Source organism: Ornithorhynchus anatinus, chromosome 20, assembly GCF_004115215.2.
Source record: "Ornithorhynchus anatinus isolate Pmale09 chromosome 20, mOrnAna1.pri.v4, whole genome shotgun sequence".
Classification (NCBI taxonomy): Eukaryota; Metazoa; Chordata; class Mammalia; order Monotremata; family Ornithorhynchidae; genus Ornithorhynchus; species Ornithorhynchus anatinus.
The window spans coordinates 17,884,479-17,909,027 of NC_041747.1; the positions used below are offsets into that span (position 1 = coordinate 17,884,479).

At 51.3% G+C, this 24,549-nt stretch overlaps 1 protein-coding gene across 4 annotated transcripts in view; it reads left to right on the top strand.

The window, feature by feature from the left end:
- ARHGAP20 (Rho GTPase activating protein 20) overlaps window positions 1–24,549 on the top strand; it is a 127,749-nt gene that overhangs the window by 96,898 nt on the left and 6,302 nt on the right. For all 4 annotated transcript variants that reach the window (XM_029048040.2, XM_029048034.2, XM_039914897.1 and 1 more), the window contains 6 exons: window positions 3,796–3,987; window positions 11,087–11,262; window positions 12,946–13,107; window positions 20,494–20,603; window positions 22,438–22,627; window positions 24,140–24,254. In XM_029048040.2, coding sequence (XP_028903873.2) covers window positions 3,796–3,987; window positions 11,087–11,262; window positions 12,946–13,107; window positions 20,494–20,603; window positions 22,438–22,627; window positions 24,140–24,254 — 945 coding nt within the window. The remainder of the gene's footprint in view (window positions 1–3,795; window positions 3,988–11,086; window positions 11,263–12,945; window positions 13,108–20,493; window positions 20,604–22,437; window positions 22,628–24,139; window positions 24,255–24,549) is intronic.

Sequence of the window (24,549 nt, forward strand, 5' to 3'; positions counted from 1 at the left end):
CCCCAAGTGAGATGTGGAGTTTGTCCAACCCAATCAGCGCGTATCTGCCCCGGCACTCAGCACAGTGCCGGGCACATAGTAAGCGCTTAAATGCCGTAAAAAAGCCACTTCCAACTGTCAGATTTGCTGGTAGGAAATTACACCTGATTCCCCTTCCCTTCGCCGTGATGTAATTTCTGCGTGTATTCAGTTTCATCTCTCAAAATGGATCCAAGTCCTCTGAGGCCTTGTTGTTAGGATCCACTGGGTGGACTTAAGGGTAGAGCCAGTGGGATGGCTCACTTGGGCATCCCAGGAGAGGCCAGGTTAGCTTCCTCCCCCGGGCCCGGTTAATACTAAAACGCCGGACCGGGAGCAGGACTCTTGGGTGCTCTGCGCGCCGCACTCAGTAAATATCGCTGATTTATTGACTCGATGATTACTTGGGTGGGGAGGAGGGAACGTCCAAGGGGCGAGGCTTCCCTAGAGGCAGGTAGAAATGAAGTCTGACTGCGAGCTCAGCTGCCATTCCTTCAGGACCCTGGATTTGGAGAGATCCACGTTTCCCCCGGGATAGTCCGACCTTGAACTATCCCGAGACTGATGTGAGAAACAGAGAAACAGCACGGCCTGGTGGGAAGAGTCTGGGCATCAGAGGACCCGGGCTCTAATCCCAGCTTCGCCACTTCCGCTGGGTGACCTCGGAAAGGTCACTGAAATTCTCGGTGCCTCGGTTACCTCATCTGGAAAATGGGGATTCAGGACCCGCTCACCCTCCGTCTTAGACTGTGAACCCCTGTGGGACAGGGATCGTGTCCCCTCCGCTTCTGTTGAAGCGAAGCAGCGTGGCTTAGTGGAAAGAGCCCGGGCTTGGGAGCCAGAGGAGCGGGTTCTAATCCTGGCTCCGCCACTTCTCTGCTCTGTGACCTTGGGCAAGCCACTTCACCTCTCTGTGCCTCAGTTACCTTGTCTGAAAAGTGGGGATTCAGACTGGGAGCCCTACGTGGGACAACCCGATGACCTCGTACCTAACCCGGAGCCTAGAACAGTGCTTGGCACATAATAAGCGCTTAAAAATACCATAATCATTATTGATTATTATGGTATCGACCCGAAGCCCTGAACAAATGCTACTATTATGATCACGTTGGAGTCTCCTGCCGGGAATGACGGTGGGCCTGAGTCTTCAGGACTGGGAAGTAACTCAGTGAAAATGATGATAGTGCTAATGACTTGGGCGGTACCCGGCTTCACGCAGGGTTTGTTTTCTTTCTGTGGTACTTTTTAAGCAGTTATTCATACAGGGGTATTTACTGAGCGCTTACTATGTGCAGAGCACTGTACTAAGCGCTTGGAATGTACAAACTGGCAACAGAGACAGTCCCTGCCCTTTGACGGGCTTACAGTCTAATCAATGTCCCGGGCACTGTTCTAAATCCTGGGGTAATAATAATAATACTAATAATAATGTTGGTATTCGTTAAGCGCTTACTACGTGCAGAGCACTGTTCTAAGCGCTGGGGGGAGATACAGGGGAATGAGTTTGTCCCACGTGAGGCTCACAGTCTTCATCCCCGTTTTACAGATGAGGGAACTGAGGCCCAGAGAAGTGAAGCGACTCGCCCACAGTCACACAGCTGACGAGGGGCAGAGTGGGGATCCGAACCCATGACCTCTGACTCCCAAGCCCGGGCTCTTGCCACTGAGCCACGCTGCTTCTCTGGAAAGGTGCAAGCCAATCAGGTTGTACCCACACGGGGCCGAAATTCTCGATCCCCATTTTACGGATGAGGTAACTGAGGTACCGAGGCGCGAAGTGACTTGCCCAAGGTCACACAGCAGACAAGTAGAGGAGCCGGGATTAGAACCCAGGCCCAGGCTCCATCCCCTAAGCCGTGGTGCTTCTCTGCTTTGGTTGTTGAAAGGACATGGGACTGGTAGTCGGGAGACCTGGGAAAGAGTGTGCCCGACAGCCCTTTTTCCCAGACTTTCGGCTTTAGCTATGGAAAGGATCCCCTAAACTCCCTGAAATCCGTGCCCAAGCGGCAACAGGTGAGACTCGGCTCACCTACCCGCCCAGCTGCCTCCCAACTGCCCACCTCACCTCCCCCATTACCGGTGCAGAGGACTCAACAGGCATCTTTTCGCACCGATCAGATCCCTGCCAACTCTCATCGTGCCAATTTTCTCATCAACCCAGATCCCGCCTCGGGGAGCTAATTAGAGGAGGGGGCAGGAGGGGGGCAGATGATATGCCGATGTTTTCATCGAAAGAGTCCAAACAACGAAGGTTTCCCGAAGCCTCTGTCATGGGAATCGTAGATTATCAAACCGCAGACTTATCACCCCCTACATCGGTAATGTATTCATATTGATAGCTGCAATTTATTTATATTCATTTCATTCATTCATTGGGTCGTACTGATTGAGCACTCACCGCGTGCCTACTCTTGGGAGAGTCCGATGCAGCAATAAACAGACACATTCACGTTCTCCGCTCACAACGAGCTCACAGTCTAGAGCGGGGGAGACAGCCGTTAATATAGATGAAGAAATTACAGAGAGATACGTGAGTGCCGTGGGGCTGAGGGGACGGATGAACGACCAGAGCAAGTCAGGGCGATGGAGGAGGGAGCCGGGAAAAGAGGAAAGGGGGCTTAGGGAAGGTGGAGGACCTGTGCCTTGGATGAGGCTTTGAAGATGGGGAGAGTCATTGCCTGTCGGATTTGAGGAGGGGAGGGCGTTCCAGGCCAGAGGCAGGACGTGGGCGGGGGGTCGGCGGCGAGACAGACGAGATGGAGGCCCGGCGAGAGAGCGAGCGTTTGAGGAGCGAAGTGTGCGGGCTGAGTCGTGGTAGGACGGTAGCGAGGTGAGGTAGGAGGGGACGAGGTGATTGAGTGCTTTAAAGCCAACGGTGAGGAGTTTTCGTTCGATGCGGAGGTGGATGGGCAACCACTGGAGTGCTTTGGAGAGCGGGGAAACGTCCTGAACGCTCCTGTGGAACAACGATCCGGGCAGCGGAGCGAAGCAGGGGCCGGAGCGGGGAGGGACAGGAGGCTGGGAGGTCGGCAAGGAAGCTGATGCCGTCATCCAGAGGGCTTAGAAATAATATAGCAGACACGTTCCCTTCCCGTCCGTTCCCGGGGTTGCCAGGCAGGAGAAAATTGAGAAATTCTACTTCTTGGTCACGGGACTCAGATGGGATCCCCTGGGCCTTCTGTCCGCCGAAAAACGGTTCAGTGTTAATATCCGTCTCCCCGTCTAGAGAGTAAGCTCGCTGCGGGCAGAGAATGTGTCAGTTTAGTGTTATATTGTACCTCCCAAGCACTTAGTATGGTGCTGTGCAAATGGTAAGCGCTCAATAAATACCATCGACTGGTTCATCTTTTCAAAGCCATAATAATGTTGGTATCTGTTAAGCGCTTACTATGTGCAGAGCACTGTTCTAAGCGCTGGGGTAGATACAGGGTCATCGGGTCTCCCCACGTGAGGCTCACAGTTAATCCCCATTTTCCAGATGAGGTCACTGAGGCCCAGAGAAGTGAAGTGACTCGCCCACAGTCACACAGCTGACGAGCGGCGGAGCCGGGAGTCGAACCGGAGACCTCTGACTCCGAAGCCCAGGCTCTTTCCACTGAGCCACGCTGCTTCCCCGTGTGCCGTGTGCCAGAAGCAATCACGTCTGTAACCAAATGGCTTTAGAGGATCCTAGGAGCAAATCCCAACGCTCATTTGAAGTTTTAAGACCGCGCTCACGGCGAAGGGGATACAGAATAACCTCTCGGTAATGATTCGTTTGATTTTTCTCTCCCCTAGGGCACGAGTCTCCCTATGGGATTAAAATGAGCCACGTCCGAGATGCCGTACTCCTGATCCAGGGATCAAAGGACTCTGCCTCGTCTTTGGACCTCCAGGAGGAGTCTTTCCTCACGGAGCAGCTGTCCCGAGATCTGCAGTGCCAGTTTACCCTGAAGCCCAGCCGCCCAGCTCTGAGCCAACCCTTGACCGGTCAGTCCCGAGCCTCTCGGAGGCTTCATTCAGTACCAACTCTCTCTCTTGAAAAGGGTTACTATAAGGAGCTGACATCCTGGAAGGAGGGGAGCAAAATTCTAGTCAGAGGAGGTGCTTCTCCTGACACGCCAGCTCTGTTTAGATTTTCCGAGGAACAGTGGCCTTTTAGGCGAAGATCTGAGGCAGCAGGACGACTGAAATCCCGTCAGAAAACAGCAATAGTAATTTCACTTCTCCTCCTGATCATCTTTTTCCCCTTCAGCCGGGGCTTCCACATAAATCATGGCCCTGGGACAGTGATTTCTCCCCAGAAGAGTCTCTTATCCTTCTGCTCTTCGCTAAGCGTTGTGGCCGAGAGCAGAAGCAGAGGGCTGAGGCGTGCTGTCAGTCAGTCATTCGTATTTATTGAGTGCTTACGGTGTGCAGAGCACTGTACTGAATGCTTGGGAGAGTATAGTATAACAAAATAGCAGACACATTCCCTTCCCGTCAGTTCCCGGGGTTGCCAGACAGGAGAAAATTGAGAAATTCTACTTCTTGGTCACGAGAGTCAGATGGGATCCCCTGAGCCTTCTGTTCGCCAAAAAACAGTTCGATGCCCGTGTCCCCGGTTGCTCAAAGATTTCATGTGACTTTCTTATACCCTTTTACACCATGGATTCATATACCTGAGGAGGATGGTGGCCCCTGGTCCAGAAAGTCACTTAAAGCTAGTCCTTATATTATTTACCAGAAGGGTCAGGGGAGGGGAGGAGAGGTGATATTTCAAATATATTCTAAAAAATCTGCCAAGACTCGCCCTTTTTCTCCTCAGTTTGGTCTTCATTGTCACTCCCGTCGTCTGTATAGCATGGCCTAGTGGAAAGAGCCCGGGCTTGGGAGTCAGAGGACCCGAGTTCTAACCCCGGCTCCGCCGCTTGTCTGTTGTGTGACTTCGGGCAAGTCATTTAACTTCTCTATGCCTCGGTTACCTCATCCGTAAAGTGGAGATCGAGACCGTGAGCCTTATGTGGGACAGAGGCTGTGTCCAACCCGATTATCTTATACCTACCCCAGAGCTTAGTACGGTGCCTGGCACGTAGTAAGCACTTAAGAATTGCCTCTACTATTATTATTCTAATCATCGTCCTGATTATCCGGGTGCTTAATGTGATGCCCCCAAGGCATCAGACCCCTGGTCCGCACCTTTGGATTATGCCATGACTGCTGAAGATCTCTGCCTCGGGCGGAGATGGGCAACTTTTTTGGGCAGAAGAGCCAAACCACAATACATGTCCTCCCAGACCCTTTCCTGAAAAACTTTGCATTTTTCTCTCTGCTGCCTCCTGCCAATATTGAAAGAGAAAAATGTGGATTTTAATAAGGATTGGGATTGGGGAGATTATTTCTTTGGCAAGGAAGAGAAGATTGAAGGCTGATGGAATAGGGAATCAGACTCAACTGTGAGGAGGAGAAGATAAGCAGGTTTCACTGGAGGTGGTTACTACTTCTACTAATAGTATTATTATCATTGTGAGTTGGCTGGGGGCAGGGAATGAGTCTGTTGTTAATACCGAACTCTCCCAAGGGCCTAGTACAGTGCTTTGCACGCAGTGAACGCTCAATAAATACGATTGAACGAACACATGAAGGAATGAAGTGCTTACTGTGTGCACTCTTTTAAGCACTGAGGTAGATACAAGTCAGTCAGATCAGACATAGTCCCTGTCCCGGAACTCTATTCCTTCAAATACCTTAAGTAGCCGAGATTTCTGAGTTTGACGAATGGAGCGATAACTACTGGGCTTGGGATCGATCTAGGCGGTAAGTTCAGAATGGTGATCGGTCCTCTCTGGGACAGTTGATGTTATCTTTGAATCATAAACTGGGAAGGGACCTTCGGGGTCATTTTATCCGTCCCTCTGCCTCCGAACGGGATTTCGCTTTAAACCACCGGACCCGTTAACTGGGGATTAAATCTTTCTTCCTCCTACCTAGACTGTGAGCCTCATATGGGAGAGGGACTGTGTCCAACCTGATTATCTTCTGTCTACCCTAATACTTAGAACAGGGCTTGGCCCAGAGTAAGCACTTAACAAATACCGTAATTATTTACTGAGTGTTTTCTGTGCGCAGGGCGCTGTACTAAGTACTTGGGAGAATAGAATACAGAAGAATTCCAACCACCCGTTTTCATCTCTGCACTCCTCTGTAATAGGATTGGAATCATTCTTTGAGTCCTATTTTTGTTCCTTGTTTGGCCATTAACAGGAAATGAAGCCACATCGTGCGAACTGATGTGGGGTCCCAGCCTCAGTCTAGTGTCTTTCACGTGTTGGGGGGAAGGGAGGATGGCGGGTTTGTGTGTGTGTGTGTTTGTGTGCGTGCACACGCGCACTTGAATCCACAAGAGTAGTTTTCGTTGTTAAATCTTTAAGCGGGGCCGCGCTATGTGGGAAGGAAAAGACAGAAGAAGGTGTCAGGAATTGGCAGGACTTTCCCAACTGCTTTTTCCTCGCGGACGGTGGCCCGAACCAAGCTGAGGCCCTCCCGGCCTTCCTGGAAAGACTCCTCCCCTTCACCCTCCCACCCCCACCCCATTGTGCTTCCTGCCCGGTCTCCTGAATCGCCAACATTCAGGCCACCCAAGGTTTTCCAGGTAATTTGCCGGTGCCTCGTTCCCCATGCAGGACACCCCCAAGCGGGAAACGGGATCCAGCTGTAACTCCCCTTTCGAAGCAAGAAATGGGCCAGAGTTAACGTGCCCTCTGCCCAGAAACAGGGTTTAACTGATACGGATCCGGGTAGCCAGGATCTGAATTTTCAATTTTTCTCCCAAAAAGTTCAGATTACTAAACCCTGGAAAGATTGTTCTAGAGGTGTACAAGGGAAGTTGGATGCGGTTTTCATAAGTGTTTCATTATGGACAATCTTTCAGTCAGGCACCTGGGAAAAGATGCTTTATTCATGTATACCAATATACTACCCACACATACAAGGAGTTCATAAAAAATTCATCTCACTCCTTATCCAAAGATATTAACTTAATAAAATTCCAAGCCTTCCCAGGACAGTTTAAGTCCTTTTTCATTGTTCTGTCCCTCAGTCGGGCATACCAAATTATCTTGGAGAGAGAGAGAGGGATTCTACCGTCAGTTTCATTTCAGATTTCACACCTTAGTTGCTAGATTGTAAGCTCCTTGGGACAGTCCATCAGTCGGTCGAATTTATTGAGTGCTTACTGTGTGCAGAGGACATACTAAGTGCTTGGGAAAGTACAATATAAGAAAGGGCAGGGATCATGTCTATCAACTCTTATTGTACTCTTCCAAGCACTTAATGGAGTGTCCTGCACACAGTAAAGCACTCAGTCGGCATCCTAAATATGCAACATTAATTCTGGACACAATGGAACCCAAACCTAAAGCCTGCCAGGAGTTTTTTGACAAAGCTAGAATTTCCTGAAGCTGATTTTTTTATTTTTCCAGGCTGATATTTTTTCATGAGAATAGCACTTTTTCTTTAATCAGTCTGTGACATTTAGAAGTTGAAGTTATGAGTTAAAAACTCTACAGGAAAGTAAACTTTAATGAAAAATTTTTCCTCTCAGTCCCAAAGGGATTGTGAACTCTTAAAAACCCGAATGATATATGTAACAAAAGCCAGGACTGAGTCTGAAAGCATTTATGATAAAGCCCAGGGCCCAGTTTCTATTTTATTCGGAGCGAACACCCCTAGACGAAAGGAATTTATAACTTAATAGAAGAGGAACAGTGCATTCTTCGTGAAAGGTGCACGGGGGCTGAGTAAGGGTCTGAACGGGCCCGTAAAGAAGTGAAAAGTCCGAAAAGGGACCCGTGTGTCTTGAAAGAGCTAGCACCCTCTTTAGGCATTTTTTTTTTTTGTTTGCTATTTAAAAAAACATCGCGCAGATTGGTGTGGTGAAATCTGCAGAATCCCCTCTTGCATTCAAGAATGTGTTTGGTTTCCTTCGCTGCCTTTTACAGTCGGAGAGGGGCTGGGATGGGGGTTGGGGAGAAAAGAGCTTCGGTCCGTCAGAATATTCTGTGCCTCCCTCGTAATCGCATTCCTCCTGAAAGCTATTAAGGAGAAGATCTAGCCCCGTGTTCGGCTGGCAGGCGCAGGGCCCCATCGCTGGAAGGGAAGAGCGATGGTGATGGTGGCCATCGATCGGTCAGTCGATCAGTGGTATTTATCCAACACTTACTGCGTACACAACACGGGACTAAACACTTGGGAGGGTCCAGTGCAGAGTTGGCAGACGCGTTCCCGGTCACAACAAACTTACCGTCTAGAGGCACGATGGCGTTGAGGCAAGAGTTTCTTGTCGTAAATGAAGGGTGAGCTGTGATAGAGTCACGGAGGCTACAGGAGAGGAGGAGAAAGAAAGGGGGAAGAGACGCATCGCTGCCACTGCCAGCCCGTATCATAATAATAATGATAATCTTGGGACTCGTTTCTCCCATTCGCTTTCCTTTTTAGGATGCCCCTGCACCCCTTAAGAACTTTGTATTCACCCCCCCCCCCGACCCCAAGGCACTCAAGTTCATATAGTAATAATAATATTTGTTACGTGCTGAATATGTGGCTAGTACTCTTCTAAATACCTTCTAGGGCAGGTAGACACTAATCGGGTTGGATAAGAGTCTCCGTCCCACATGGGACTCACAGTCTAAGTAGGAGGGCGAACGGGTATTGAATTCCCATCTTACAGTTGAAGAAAGTGAGGCACAGAGAAGTGAAGTGACTTGTCCAAGTCACCCAGCAGGCAGATGACAGAGCTAATATTGGAACCCAGGTCCTCTGAGTCCCAGGTCTGTGCTATTTCCGTTGGGCTATGCTTCTTTTCTACTTACATATAATAATAATAATAATAATGTTGGTATCTGTTCTATAGGCATGTATACAAATCAGTAATATGTATCGATATAAATGTGTACATGTACAGATCCCTCTACTCTCCCATTCCTCCACCAGCAATTTATTTTAATGTCTGGTTTGCCCTTTAAACCGTAAGCTCTTGTGGGCAGGAAACATGTCTACCAACTCTATTTTTTCTCTCCTGAGCGTCTGGTACAGTGTGCGGCACAAAGTAAGCTCTCAGTAAATACCACTGATTGACTGATTGGTTGTTAAACTCTTAATATGTGCCAAAGCTCTGTACTAAGCGCTGGGATAGATACGACAAAATCAGGTTGGACACCTTTCCTGTCCCTCATGGGGCTCACAGTCTAAAAGGAGGCGTGGGGGCGGGGGTGAGAAACAGGTATTGAATCCCCATTTTACAGATGAGGAAACCAAAGCTCAGAGAAGTTAAGTGCCCAAGGTCACACAGCAGACAAGTGACGGAGCTGGAATTAGAACCCAGGTCCTGTGATTCCCGGGCCCATGACACCCCTTCCTTCCCTTCTCCTCCCCTCTCTCACGCCTCACTTCCTTTTCCCCCTGCTTCCCCTCCCTCCCAGCTGGCAGCAACAGCTGTTACTATGGCTCAGTGGAAAGAGCACGGGCTTGGGTGTCAGAGGTCATGGGTTCGAATCCCGACTCTGCCACCTGTCAGCTGTGTGACTGTGGGCAAGTCACTTAACTTCATCTGTAAAATGGGGCTTAAGACTGTGAGCCTCACGTGGGACAATCTGATGACCCTGTATCTACCCCAGCGCTTAGAACAGGGCTCTGCACATAGTAAGCGCTTAACAAATACCAACGTTATTATTATAACATGGCCCCATGGACAGAGTTGTCACATGGCGTATGGGGGCTCCACAAAACTCAGTCGCTCCGGGCCTCTCAAGGGAGAGGGACCTGATCCAGCCCAGCCACTACGAAGTGGATGACCAAGTCGGGGAGGGGACGGGGCATTTAAAACCTTCAGACGTACCGAAAGTCAGTTGCCTGATTGGTTGTTGGTCTAGCAGCTGCTCAGATTTTCATTTTGTTTGGCTCTTCTGCACAGAGTAGTTGCCAATTCCTGCCCTAGGCAGGTCCCCAGACAGAAATCTTCAGTAACTGTGCCTCAGTCCCATGGGCGCTGCCATTTTTTTAATGGCATTTGTTCGGCGCTTTCTATGTGTCCAGCACCGTTCTAATCAGGTCATCCCACGTAGGGCTCATAGTCTTGGTGGGAGGTGGATTTAAGCCCCATTTTACTGATGAGGTAAGTGTAACCGACTTGCCCGAGGTCACACTGCAGACAGGTAGTGGAGCCGGGATTAGAACCCGGGTCCCCTGACTCCCAGGCCCGTGCTCTTTCCACTAGGCCAAGCTGTTTCACTCTCCCATCACAGTGAGGCATGGGCCGGCCTTGGGGAGCGGCTGGACCGACCTCTGAGTCGCTGTCACAGCAGGCCGAGGAGACGGAGAAGAATTTCAGAGTTCTGGGAGACAAAAAAAAGCCAACTCTCCCACAGACCCTTGTGCTGGAATCACACCGGAATTGTAAGCTGTTGATCTTGAGTTCAGGGGAATCAGAAACCTAGAGGCTGGTAGATGATCCTGACTTTGTGATAGAGGGAATCATGGCAGCATTTAAAACTTTCTTCAAGTACAAATTGTTTATGAAGCGCCTTTCTGCTTCAGGAGGTCTTGCGCTCATCATTTCAAACGTATTATCCAGAAAAGACACAACGGTCGACCAGTAAGAGAGAATTATTAAAAAGCTATGGCATGAGGAAGTCCGCCGGAAGGCCTAGAGACTGTACGAATGTGGAATCATTCTGGGCACTGAAGTAAGAGTCCGTATACTAAACCGGAGAGAGATTGTCAGCAAAGTCATTTCCCTTTATCATAATGTTTAGAATAAAGTGTGCCAGCTTAACTGTAGAACTAGATTACGGCTTTTCAAGGTTCGGGTGATCCCATACCTTCTTCATTCATGATGCAAGGGAATCAGTGTGGTATTAAGTGCTTACGGTGTACTAGGCGCTGGAGTAGATACACAGAAATCAGGTGGGTCACATGGGGCTCACAACCTAAGAGTGAGGGAGACAGGTCTATTTCTTATCCTCTATGACGACAGCAACCGTCCCGAAACAAATGAGGGCGTTAGTCTAACTGAAATCCGCTCCTTCTCTCGAACCCCTCGCCTACTCCTCAGGTCCAGGCCGGAAGCCGTCATTTAGAAGGAGAAGGTCAGTCATCAATTGGGCCTTCTGGCGGGACCCCCAGATGGACAACATGCCGGGGTCTCCAACGGATCCTGGACCCGGGAAGCTTTTTGGAGTTTCTCTGGCAGATATCTGTGAGAACGACAACCTGCCCAAACCAGTCTTGGTAAGTCTCGGTTCTGCCCGGCTCCAGGGCACTCAGCTGACGGAGGGGACTGGAGCCAAGATCGCCCTGCACGCGTGCGTGTTTTTCCGTCTTGGCTTGCAAAGGAATTTGAGGCTCGGGTTTGACAGGGTACCGATTGGGTTAAAACGTGTACGGCGGGGATGACGGTAATGTCTTCGGGAGGCGTTTTTTGTCCGGAGATTTCCTCCCCTCAACTTCTGGAGAAGATGTCGTGGGCGGCATCGAGCCTTTGGGGTCGCCTTGACATCCGAATGCCCTCTCCCCTCCGTAGGAAGTTGAGAGGTCGTGCGAGATTCAGAACTCAGCCAGGCAAAGCGAGGGGTCATTTCCACGCCTCCGTTCTCACGTTCTTGCGTCCTTAGCTCTAAGTAGGGAATGCCAGGTGAGGACAGACCATGCTTGAAAAAGGCCGTTCCCGCCCACAGAACTTTCACCCCGATTTGGGCGAAAGGACTTCATTTTCTTGGGTTCCCAGTTACGTGGGGGTGAGGCCTTCAGGAGGTGGGGTGTGATGGAATTTACAGGACGTGGAGTGAAGGAAAGGAAACTGGGAGGACGGATGGGAAAAAAGGAGAGAGTAATGCTGGCAGGGGGTGTGGGGGTCTGGGATGTTGGTGTTGGGGACGTGATAGTCCCAAGCCCGGGGGGCAAACGATGAGGATTCAGGTGTCCGTTAAGCTGGGCGGTCACACAGATGGACACGTACAGACACACCAGCAACAGGAGGCGGTAAAAAGCAATAGCTGCCAGGTCCAGCGCTATCACTGACTGACCGACTGACTGCTTGCGCCTGCCCGGCCCAGAGCCGGCCGTCTTCTGGGGCTGACGGAGGCGGGAAACCCGAACGGGAACGCCGGGAGCCGGCCGCCACGTCTGTCGTGCCCTGCTTCCCGCTGCCGCCGGCCTCCAGCTGCCCCGCTCGGCCGGCCTCTCCTCGGAACCCCCGCCGCGGAGCGGCCCGGGGCCCAGACCCGGCGGCCGGCCGGCCTTCCGGCCGGGGACCGGACCAGGGGACGGGGCAGGACGGACCCGCGGCTCGGCTTTGGCTTCCCGGAGTTAGCCTGGGCCCGCCTGCGGGTCAGATCCGGGGCTCGCGCCCCGGGAGGGCCCGGTCGGGCGGCCGGCTCCTTCGGCCGCCCCCGCGGCTTGGGCCTTGGCCAGCGGGCATTGCCGCCCCGGGGCTGGTGGGGTGAGGGGGTGGAGGCAGAACCGCAGGCTGGGCCGAAACCAACTCCGGCTCTTCCTGGGCAGCGCTGTCTGCCGGCCGGCGGGAGCCCCGGCCCCGGGCCGCCTCACCCGGGGCCGGTGGCCGCCCTGAGCTGGGCTGGAGGAGGCCCCGAGTGCCACAGCCAACTCCGCTTGGGGTCGGGCCTCCCGCCGGGACGCGGCCCCGCCCTCGCTCAGGTGCCCGGGATCTCCCCGGGAAGGCCGTGGTGCCCGGAGCCTTTGGCGGGTGACCCCGGGCTGGGGAGGCTTTCCCGCCCCCAACGTTTCCTCAGTCGTCCGACGTCGCCCGCCTCCCGAAGTTAAGGTTTTACTCAGAGTTTCTTAATCGTGTCTTCTTTCGGCACAAAGGCTTATACGTTAACCGCATGTCTCAGTCGTGGAATGGGCCGAAGCAGAGTGTGTGCGAGACTGCCTTGTTTTCTTTCCCCCACACAGGAAATGCTTTCCTCTCTTCACGAGAAAGGGCCCCTCACCAAGGGCATTTTCAGGCAATCAGCTAACGCCAAATCCTGCAGAGAACTGAAGGAGAAGCTGAATTCAGGAGCCGAAGTGCAATTGGACTGTGAATCCGTGTTCGTAACAGCCTCTGTCTTAAAGGTAGGACGAAGTGTTGTTCTTCTCCTCCGGGATACATCAGAAGTGCCACTGCTGGCTTCCTTCATGGCGCGTGCGTATTTTACTGGCATTCTTTTTAAAGCCGTCTCAAGTGCCCTATAAAAATGCAATAGAATTAAGTTCTGTCCTGTACTTACCTCCTCATGGTACCTTTCCTATGTTGTAGCAAGTGTCTGGACTCCAGAGCGTTTCACGAAAATTAAAGGACTCTCTATTGGATCTAATATTTCCAGCCACTTCAGATCTTTTGAGAATTCGCCCTTTCTCTTTCTTTTAACTTTTTGACCTTCTCGGCTGACCCTCTAGAAATCACTGTTGTTTTGAAGGTTATCTAACTTCTATTATATACTGATGCAGAGTGATAAACGTTTGAAGACCTGCCTATTACATGGAAAGGAAGAGAGCCCCATTACGTTAGTCCATTTGTGACTAATAAACAGTGGAAGAATTTGCGCTAAAATAAATCATCTCATATTTGTCCGAGCTACAGGAGCAAATTATACAAATAATGTCCCAGTTACACAAACCATTTGTCTTGTCCGAACAGCCTCGGAGAAGTAGTGATAATAATAATAATGATAATATTTGTTCGGCGCTTACTGTGTGCCAGGCATTGCACCAAGCACTGGGGCAGATACAAGATAATGAGGTCAGACATAGTCCCCGTTCCACATGGCGCTCACAGTCTAAAGGGGAGGTCCTGAAACCCCATTTCTCAGATGGGAAAACCGAAGCCCGTTGAGGCGACGTGACTTGCCCAAGGTCACGCAGCAGAGTAAGAGACAGGATCCAGGTCCGTCCTCTTTCCGCCGAGCCACACTGCCCTCCCGTTATTACTTTGACCCAGACGGTTGAGTCGGCCCCAGGAATATTTGAGTCCATAGAATGATTTTGCTCTTAAAAATTCCTTTTAAAAATATACCTGCCCATCTAGATTCGGCCAACAGACCTTAAGCCCCGAAATTACCACAGACTGTTACTACTATTTAGCAGCGAGGTCTAGACGGGTCTGTTAAAACCACTTGGGAGTGGGATTATTTTAAACATCTGAGAAAGAGAAAAGGGTCTAGCGTGTCCCTTGATGCTCTTGGCCTTTCCTTAAGTTTTGATAGCCATTTTGACCAAATGCCATCCCCTTCCCTGGATAGTCCCTTCCCGTTTAGACTGTGAGCCCGTCACTGGGCAGGGATTGTCTTACCTGTTGCCGAACTGTCCATTCCAAGCGCTCAGTACAGTGCTCTGCACATAGTAAGCGCTCAATAAATACGACTGAATGAACGAATATTCGTTAACATATTATCGAGCGGAATAGCTCTTGCCTAGGATTGAAAAGTCATTTGGCTCTTAAACGCCGATGCCATGGGCTCTTTTAATAACTGTGCTAATTAATTGGTATTTGTTGAGCACCTACTCTGTGCCTGGCACTGCACTAAGCACTGGGCTGGATACAAGCAAATCGGGTCGGACCCGATCCCTAGCCCCGTTTTACAGATGAGGTAACTGAGGCACAGAGACGAGAAGGGACTTGCCCAAGGCCACACAGCGGACAAGTGGCGGGGCCGAGATGAGAACCGACGACCTTCTGACGCCCAGCCTCTGTCCACTAGGCCGTGCTGCTTCCTGCTATTTGCTAAGCTCTCACTTTGTGTCGAGCAGCGTCCTAAGTTGGGGGAGGTACAAGATCATCAGTTCCCACATGGAGCTCACAGTCTACGTAGGAGAGAAAGGAGGTATTGAACCTCCAGTTTGCAGATGAGGAAATTGAGGCCCAGAGGAGTTAAGGGACTTGTTCAAGGTCACACAGCAGACGAGTGACAGAGCCAGGATGAGAACCCAGATCCGCTGACTCCCAGGCCTGTGCTCTTTCCACTAGGCCACGCTACTTCCCGCGCTGCTTTTAATCAAAAATCAACTGGTAGAATTACTGGTAAAGTACAAGACGAGATGCCCAGTTGAACTTCTCACTCCCTCTCAAAGCAACTGGAAAGGAGTTGTAATTTGTGGTTTTCCTTCATTCCTGGAATCCAGCGTGGATGAAGTTGGTATATGTTTATCCAGTCTACTGAGACTTTCAGTGGGATACCTAGGGATTCAATATCAAGTCACTCGGAGGCAATGACCAAAACCCCCCATTTTTAGGCAAATTTTCTGAACGATTTATTCTAAAGGAGCAATATGTAATATATACATTTTAACAGAGAATATTTGGGGAAAACACTGGATTTTCAAAATCCAGTGACAGTTTTTCATCTTAGATAACTAATTAAATACCTCTTCTAGCTCCTGCTAGTTCTTTTAGATTTTTCAATGAATCCTGGAGGGTAACTCTAGTAGCAAAAGTTGTTGTATTTGGTATGGTTCTTGGTTGATTGTTTAACAGCACTGTTAAAAACCGGCACCTGAAAATTAGGCTTTTGAGTCATAACTTCATTCAATCACCGGTATTTATTGAGGACTTACTGTTCTGTACTTGGGAGAGTACAGTAGAGTTTGTAGACATGATCCCTGCCCTAGCATAAGCTATTCTTCGTAGAAATCTTTTTTTCTGCACAGTTGGCTTCGCTTGGACTCTCTTGCCATGCCATCACGCCGGATACTTGGAATAATCTCGCTGTTCTCTCATTTTTCTCAGAGTAAGCTCGTTGTGGGCGAGGAACGTTTCCACTTACTCTGTCGTCCTCTCTCAAGTGCTTAGGACAGTGCTCTGCACCACAGTAAATGCCCAATAAGTACCACTGATTACTGAGTAAGGTGTTGATGACGTCTTCAGTCCCTCTGTAATGGAGTAAGGTGAACAAAAATCCAATCATTTTAGTCAGCGTGGGGGTAGGTCCTCCGTGATGCAGGGCCGGAGAGAGGGAGGGAGGAAAGGGGGAAGAAAGGAACGGAGAGGAAGACAAAAGGGGAGAGGTGGAGGGATGCGGAGGGGGGCAAGGATATTTAGGAAAAAAGAGAGGAGGGAATCTTTCTGTGGGAAGGGCACTCGTCTAAGAACTTGGGAGAGTACAATAAAATAGAATCGACAGACCTGATCCCTGCCCACAGGGAGCTTACAATCTAGTTGGGGAGTGCTGTGAAGAAGATCAGAACCTAAGTGCTTAGGGGGTTGGGACCCAAGTGCATAGGTGACACAGGAGGAAGGAAAAGAGGATGGGGAGAACGTATTGAGCGTCTACTGAGTGCAGAGCACTGTATTAAGCTCTTGGGAGAGTACAATATAACGGAGTCGGCAGATATGTTTCCTGCCCACAAAGAGCGTAAGTCTAGAAGGGAAAATAGACATTAATATAAATAATGTTGGATCTGTGCTGTGGGGCGGAGGGAGGGGGTGAATAAAGTGCAAAGGCAACACAGAAGGGAGCGGGAGAAGAGGAGGGGAGGGGAAGGTTTCCTGGAGGAGATGGGATTTAAATACGGCTTTGAAGATGGGGAGAGTGTCGATCCGCCAATGTGAAGGGGGAAAGGAGCTCCGGGCAGGACGAAGGGCACGGACCAGACGTCAGCGGTGGGAGAGCCAAGCGTGCAGCACAGTGGGTAGGTTGGTAATTAGAGACGTTGGCATAGGACACCGAAGAGAGAAGGATAAAGGGTGGAGAAGATGGGGGTTCAGAGAAAGGTGGGTCAGGGGCCAAGGGGCAGAACTCACCTGCCTCCGTGACACCGTGTTTCTTCCCCGGCTTTTGCCTCCATCGCTGTGGCTGCCACTTGGGCCTGGGTTGTGGCGCGATGCCCGTGGTCATCCCGGATCGACCAGCTCACCGCGGGCCCGACGGAACCCGTCCTACTAAAGTGTCGATCGGGGCCCAGGATGATCCAGTTGACCCTAGGCTAGGCTTTCCAGCACAAGCATCTGCGAACGCCGGAGCCCCCCGGCCAACACTGCGCCTTGTAGGTTCCCTGAGTGAACGTGAGTTTCCAGCATGTCCGGAAACACGTGGATCCAACCGTGCCACGATTTCCCCTTTGAGCTCAGCTCCGGCGGCGTCACGGGGCCGGCGCTAGAACGGCCCCAGTTTCTGCTGCTGCTTTGGAGAAGGGGGAGGCGATAAAAATCACCCCGATTTTCAGGGACCCCTTCCACTCCTTCAATAGGGAGGCAGTTTGGGAAGCGGAAAGGGGCCCTGAAAATTGGGGTCATTTTGTGATGTTTATTTCTGAGGGGTTTTTTTCTAAGCCTTTGGACACATTTTAAAAAGTTGGTTTGGCTCAGATGGTGCTCAGCTCCTCCCTTTGGCTTTCAGTTTTGCCGGCTTGGCTGAAACACAGGCATAGCTCAGCAAACCGCATCTGCGAGTTTGCTGTGGAGCCCCTGAAGAGAGACGGTGTCTTTGATCAACCGGACCTTTGAGCCAGAGTTCGTGCCCAGTCCTTGGGTAATCGCTCACGAACCTGAGAGTCTGGCCGACGGCCCCGCTCGGACTGTGGGAAGGAGGATTCCTTCAAGTAAACGCTACGAGCCGGCGATTACGATTCGGGAGCCGTGCTAGGAGATGCTAGCTTTGATTTGCGTCCTTTCAGCTGTGATAGCAATTGGATTTCATAACATGTTATTCCAGCTGTGGTAGAGTTCACCGAGATGTTACTCTCGTTATCTTGCGAGGGTAGGTTGAAGATTTAATCGTGTTTTTCTTCAAAACAGATCGCCAGTACATTTTCCACTACACTTCACGCAGGACCGTGTGTCGCGGCCCCTCTTTTGAAATAACAAATTGCTTCTGCCCCGAATTAACTTTTTCAAGTGGACGCTGGAGCCGGAATCGGTCAGGGTCTGGGGAAGTTTGGGAGATCTACGCAGACAGGGCGCGATTTAGGGGAACTGCGGCAAACTCCTGATTAACCAGGGGCAGAGTCCGCAGCCTGAGGAACATCCAGGCCCCTTCTTTTCTACAACCCACATCTTAGCTATTTCCCTGCTTGGGCTGGCGGTGGATCAGAAAGGGAAATGAGACTTAGCCTGCCCTCCCAGGTGTGGGGAAGGAGCCTAAAAGGATACTGTAAGAAGGACCGGATCCTCTTTGGACTTCAGTTATCCTCATCCCGTCTCCCGTCCCTGGTTTCTGTCGACAGCTAAGCCCAGACCCGGATGAAAGTCTTTTACTGCTGATCTGGGCTGGTACCCACAGGAACTTGCAACTCCCATCCCGACCGACCGGTCGTTCTCAGTCTCTTTTGCGGGAGTCCCTCGAGGTTCAGTTCTGGGTCCCCTTCTAGTCTCCATTCACACCCGCTCCCTCGAGGAACTCACTCGCTCCCACCGCTTCAGCTACCGACCCTCTGCGGATGATGCCCAGATCTCCACCCTGACGTCTCTCCCTCTCTGCGGTCTCGTATTTCCTCCTGCCTTGGAGACGTGTCTACTTGGATGTCCCGTCCAAACGTCCAAAACAGAGCTCCTCATCGCCTCACCCAGATCCTCGCCTCCCCTTGACTTTCCCCTCGCTGCGGACGGCACCGCCGTCGTTCCGGTCGGCGAGCCCGTAAGCCTGGCGTTATCCTTGACTCCTCTCTCTCATTCAACCCACCTATTCGATCCGTCGCCAAATCCTATCCGTTCCACCTTCGCAGCGTCGTTAAAATCTGCCCCGATTTCTCCATCCAACCCGCTCCGCCATCCGAGCACGTATCCTATCCTGCCTTGCCGACCTCCCTGCCTCCTGTCTCTCCCCGCTCCAGTCCGTACTTCACACTGCCGCCGGGATCATTTCTGTCCCAAAATATCCAACCCGTGTATCTCCCCTCCTCAAGAACCAGCAGTGGTTGCCCATCCACCTCCGCCTCACACGGAAACTCCTCACCATTGGCTTTAAAGCAGTCAATCACCTCGTCGCCTCCTAGGTCACCTCGCTGCTCTCTTACTACCACAAAGCCTGCACACTTCACTCCTCCGATTCCAACCTACCCACTGTAGCTTGATCTTCTGTATCTCGCCACCGACCTCTCGTCCACGTCCTGCCTCTGGCCTGGAACATCCTCCCTCTTCATATCCGACAGACAATTCCTCTCCCCGTCTCCGAAGCTTTACTGAAGGCCCGTCTCCTCCAAGAGGCCCTCCCTGTCTAAACCCTCCTGTTCTCTTTTCCCTCTCCTTTCTGCGTCACCCTGACTTGTTCAGCCTTTGTTTACTCCTCGGCCTCACATCACTTATGTACATACCCTTAATTTATTCATTCACACTAATGTCTTTCCCTCCCCGCCCCCCCGCCCCCCCAATCTGTGAGCTTGTTGTGGGCAGCGGACATGTCTACCAGCTCTATTGTATTGTACCCTCCCAAGTGCTTCGTACCGGTGTTCTGCTCAGGGTAAAAGCTCGGTATATACGATCGACTGATGGATATAACCAGAATCAACCTATTTTGTTGCTTTGCCACAGACCAGACAAACCAAGGCTGGGATCTCCAGGGCCCCACATCCGACCTGGCCTCCTCGGGCCTTCTGGATCTGGGCCCCGAAGCGGGAGGGTTGGGAAGTAGAAAGGTCCTGGGGGAGAAAGATTGAGAGAGACCGCGTGCCCCGTGACTCCTATATCATTCACATCCGACAAGGATTAACGGCTCATGGGATGTAGCTTGACTTGGTGGAAAGAGCAGGGCCAGGGAGGCAGAGGTCCTGGGTTCTAATGCCACCTCTGCCTGCTGTGGATCTCGGGCCAGTCGCTTAACTTCTCTGGGCCTCAGTTGCCTCATCTGGAAAATGGGGATTAAACACCCGTTCTCCCTCCTACTCTGTCCGTGAGCGCCATGTGGGACGGGGACGGTGTCCAACCGGTCATCTCGTATCTACCCTAGTGCTTAGAACAGTGCTTGACACATAGTAAGCGCTTAACAAATACCATTAAGAAAAAAAGATCCTGGGGAAGGAAATTTTTCTCCTCAACTGTTTTAATGAACTTAAATTTTCAGGGACCCCACTAAGTACCACTGAGATGCCCTAGAGCACTTAGAGTAGCCCACGTGCTGAATCTTTTCCTCCTAGAGAGAAACTGAGTCAAAGACAACCCAGTAAGACCCAGTAGTGTTACCTGTGTTGATTAGCATCTATCTTCCAAAGTTTAACAACCCTTACCACTGTGAGACAGTAACAATCTGGAAATGGAAAAGGAAAGACATTTCATCGTCTTAGTGGAAATTCAAGAGCTTAGAACGGTGTTCTATATTGTGTCTCCTGGCTCTGTTGTACTCTCCTGAGCACATAGAACAGTACTGTGTACACAGAAAGCGCTCAGTAAATGCCACCGAGTGACTGAAGTTCGATCAACTCTGGTGGGGAGCGAAGTATTCGATCGATCTTCGCGTCATTAAGTGGGGGTGGATGGCTTTCAGGCTGATATTTAAGAGCCTTTTGGTTTTTCCATTTCTCTCTCTGCAAAAGGATTTTCTTCGAAACATTCCCGGAAGTATCTTCTCGTCGGATCTCTTTGACAAGTGGATCTGTGTGATGGATCAAGGGAACGATGAAGAGAAGATCGTCAGGGTGCAGAGGTAGCTCTTCGACTCATCTTATTTGCCAGTAGCGTGACATTTTGACGGGGGTAATGTGTTTTGTGGGTTTCCGGAGCTTTAGAAAGTTGGCTTCACCTATTTCTTTCCAGCAGACCACAGGAAAGACCGAAGTGTGAATTCGCTGCCATCTCTGTTGCCGTTAGTGATTTAAAATGTCTGTCGACTGCAAAGTCTCTGAGTACCGATCCGAAGCTGACCGACCATTCATTGTCGGAAACTCTTTCCACCGTTAGAGAGGGTAGACGGGCCCTGTTAATTCCCAGCGTCGTACGGCGTGTGAGGTTCTCAACCGGTTAAATGGGTGAGCGGCAAAGCCTTGCAAGGAGTGAGCCTGGTATTTGTCAGATCCAAAGAAAGAGCAAGCTGAGAGCTGAGGATCGACCCCCATCGCGCTGCAAAGTGAGACCGCCCCCCACCGACACACACGCAAAAAGAGAAGCGGCGGAGCCCAGTGGATACAGCCCGGGCCTGGGCTCTCATCCCAGCTCGGCCACTTGTCCGCTGGGTGACCGGGGGTAAGTCGCTGAACTTCTCTGTGCCTCAGTTACCTCATCTGTAAAATGGGGCTGAAGACCGTGAGTCCCACGTGGGACAGGGACCGTGTCCGACCCAGCTGGCTTCCGCCAGTGCTTAGTACGGGGCCTGGTACATAGGAAGTGTTTCACAAATACCATATAACTGTTCTATTACAGTGTACTTACTGTGTGCCAGGCGCCGTACTAGGTCCTAGCAGCATTGAATCCCGAAGCATTTTCCATTCTCTGGGAATGACCTCGGTCCCTCGCCCATCAGGACACCGGATGGGCGGTTGGCGAAAAACCGGTCCCTAGGGCGTCCCCAAGAAGCCGGAACCTGCCTCAGTACAACAACCAGGGTGTGGGCCTCTAAATCCGATCGTGGCGCTCCCGGCGTGACCGTCGACAGTGAAGGAGAGTTTCTCCTGCCTGAAAAGGCATGGGAACCGTCTTTAATATGATACATTTGCTGTGATAACATTAATGGTCAGAGATGGGGCTTTTTCCTCCTGACCATCAGTTTCGAGGTGACACCCATTTCAGTGGAAATCCATTATTTTAATGTTTCTTAAGGGGTTTTAAAGCACTTCTTAGGTGCCAGGCACTGTTCCAAGCGCTGGGGCGGACACAAGCTAATCGGGTTCATGTCCCACCTGGGCTCACAGTCTTAATCCCCATTTTACAGATGAGGTAACTGAGGCAAAGAGAAGTGAAATGACTGGCCCAAGGTCACGCGGCGGACAAGTGGCGGAGCCAGGGGTAGAACCCAGATCGTGCTCTGTCCACTAGGCCATTTCAGGCCGTGGCTGTGAAACGTTTGTCAAGCAAAGACCGCAGTGATTTGAGAAACCGTGACGTGCCCAAATGGGCCCCGGAAGACAGTTCAGCAGCGGAAGCGCCACAGCCCAGGACTTTTAACTCGGTGCTCGGGACTCCCAGTGAGGGGGACCCTCACTGCTTTTACTTCCTTTGTAACAAAGGCTCCCACTCACTCTCTTCCTAACAACTTCTGAGGCGCATCTCCTCTGGAATGTTTCGGGGGGTTCCTTAAACGATCATTTCAATTTATACATGAATGAAGATGACTTACCTTAAAACACACTGTCATCATTTCAGGGAAACACCGTAGCCGGTGTTTTTACGGCACCTACGTTTCCACGTCCTTCTCCGTCTTCCCTGGGCTGCGAGCAGAGTGTCTGAAACGTGCACTCTTCTGGTTTCCTCGTTCACGAATTCCCGAACCGAACGACTTGTTTTAAGGCTGTGTTTCCCCCCCCCCCCCCCCCCCGCTTCTTCAGGCTAATAGAGCACCTCCCCAGAGCGAACGTCGTTCTGCTGCGGTACCTGTTCGGGCTTTTGCACAGCATCAAGCTGCAGTCGGCCTCTAACCAGATGACGGCGTTCAATCTGGCGGTGTGTATCGCTCCCAGCATCCTCTGGCCTCCCGCCTCTTCCGGCCCCGAGCTAGAGAACGAATGCACTAAAAAGGTACTGCGGCCTTACCGGCCTGGGTTTTTTTAATGTCATTGTACGAGGGGACCGGGGCCTGGTTAGGGGGACGAGACAACTGTCTTTTCCCTCTGTCGCCCAGATTTTTTAGAAGGCAGAAACATCTCCTCCGGGACGATTCTGGAGGGGTGGAGTTGGTCGGTAGGAGGGGAGGCAGGGATGAGCGTAACAGCTCGGGGTCGCCGATGTAATTATTATAATGGTATCTGTTAAGCGCTTCCTATGTGCCGGGCTCCGTACTGAGCAGTGAGGTGGGTGCAAGCCAATCAGGCTCTGGGTGAGCCAGAGGGCAATTCTGGGGACCGGCCTGACATCCCACCCCCATTCACCCGCATCCGCCATCCCCCTGGACTCTGCGCTTTCCCCCACCGTCCCGGGAGTCGGGCCCACCCGGCCCCCTCAGAGCCGTGAACAGCCCCACTCCCACCCTGCCCTCGCAGGCAGGCTCAGCCCCTTCCCTAACAGGACCCCAGTCGGTCAATAGTCTTACCCTGAGGGAACCAGACGTCCTGATTTTGGAGGAAGTTCCGAAATTTGGAAGTCAAACCCCCGTCTCCCAACTCTTTTAAGGAGGTTTAACTTCCAGGGTGCTTTGGTCAATCAATCAGTGGCGTTTAGTTGCCGCTTACAGTGTGCAGACTTAGTATACACGATCCCTGCCCACAGAGAACTACCGGGGGAGTAACTTTAAAGATAGTTTAAAGACAGTAACACAAACAGACTCCCTCCCCTGCCTTTTGCAAAATAATAGTCTAACTCTACTGATGAAGGGAAGCTTCTCGTGAGCAGAGAATGCGGCTTTTTGTTTGTTTTTTGTGGGAGGTGCGGTGGTGTTTCTTATTTCTTTTTAATGGTATTTGTTAAGCGTTTACTAGGGGCCAGGTACTGTTCTAAGCACTGTGGTAAGTACAAGCTGACCAGGTTGGAGACAGTCCGTGCCTCGCATGGGTCTCACGGTCTTAATCCCCATTTCACAGACGAAGTAACTGAGGCACGGAGAAGTTAACTGGACTTGCCCAAGGTCATACAGCAGACAAGTGGAGAGTCCGGATTAGAACCTGGGTCCTTCTGACTGCCAGGCCTGTGCTCTATCCTTTAGGCCACTCTTCTGCTCAACGTGTCTGTTAACGTTGTCCTCGCCCAAGCACTTAGTACAGTGCTCTGCACCCAGTCAGCACTCAGTGAATACGATCGATCGGAGAGAGGGGTTACTGAGGCACCAAGATCGATACGCTTCATCTAAGGCCACAGATTAGAGAATCCCACCGGATCGGAACCTCTCGAGTTCTCAGTTTGTCGTGGGCCCACCCTGTGCTCCAACAGACTTCTGTTAAACTCCTCAATTTGTACCGGGAGGGGATGGCAGACCCATGATCTGCGTTTCCTCTGAGCCCTTCTGCCTTTTTTTAAGTGGGTAAGGTGCATCTGAAATACGGTGTCCGAGCAGAGGGAGCGAAGAGTGACGTCTCGTTTTCCCCGGTTGTGTTGCAGGTTTCTCTTCTTGTAGAGTTTCTGATTGAAAACTGCTGCCGGATATTTGGGGAAGAAATCACTTCTCTCTTTGAAGACATTTCCCTCAAGTGTGACAACAGAGAGGATGGCCCAGGTAATACGGAGTTCTGTGGGGATATCGTTCAGTGAAAGTTAAGGGCTGCCCTGCCTGAACGTTCAGGTTAATGAATCCAAAGCCATCGCTGACAGAAAGCCATTCAGGTGCGCGTCAGGCTGATCGTGGGCGACTGTAAATGCAAGCCCCGAAGGAAGCAACTGGAGACATCGGTCGCTCCGGTGCTGAAAAGGACCGTTCGACCGCACTGTGACCACTTGGGCAGCTCTAACTAAGCACACGCTTTCCACTACGGCGACGTCACCGTTGGTTTCGCCCCCTTACTAGCTTTCTG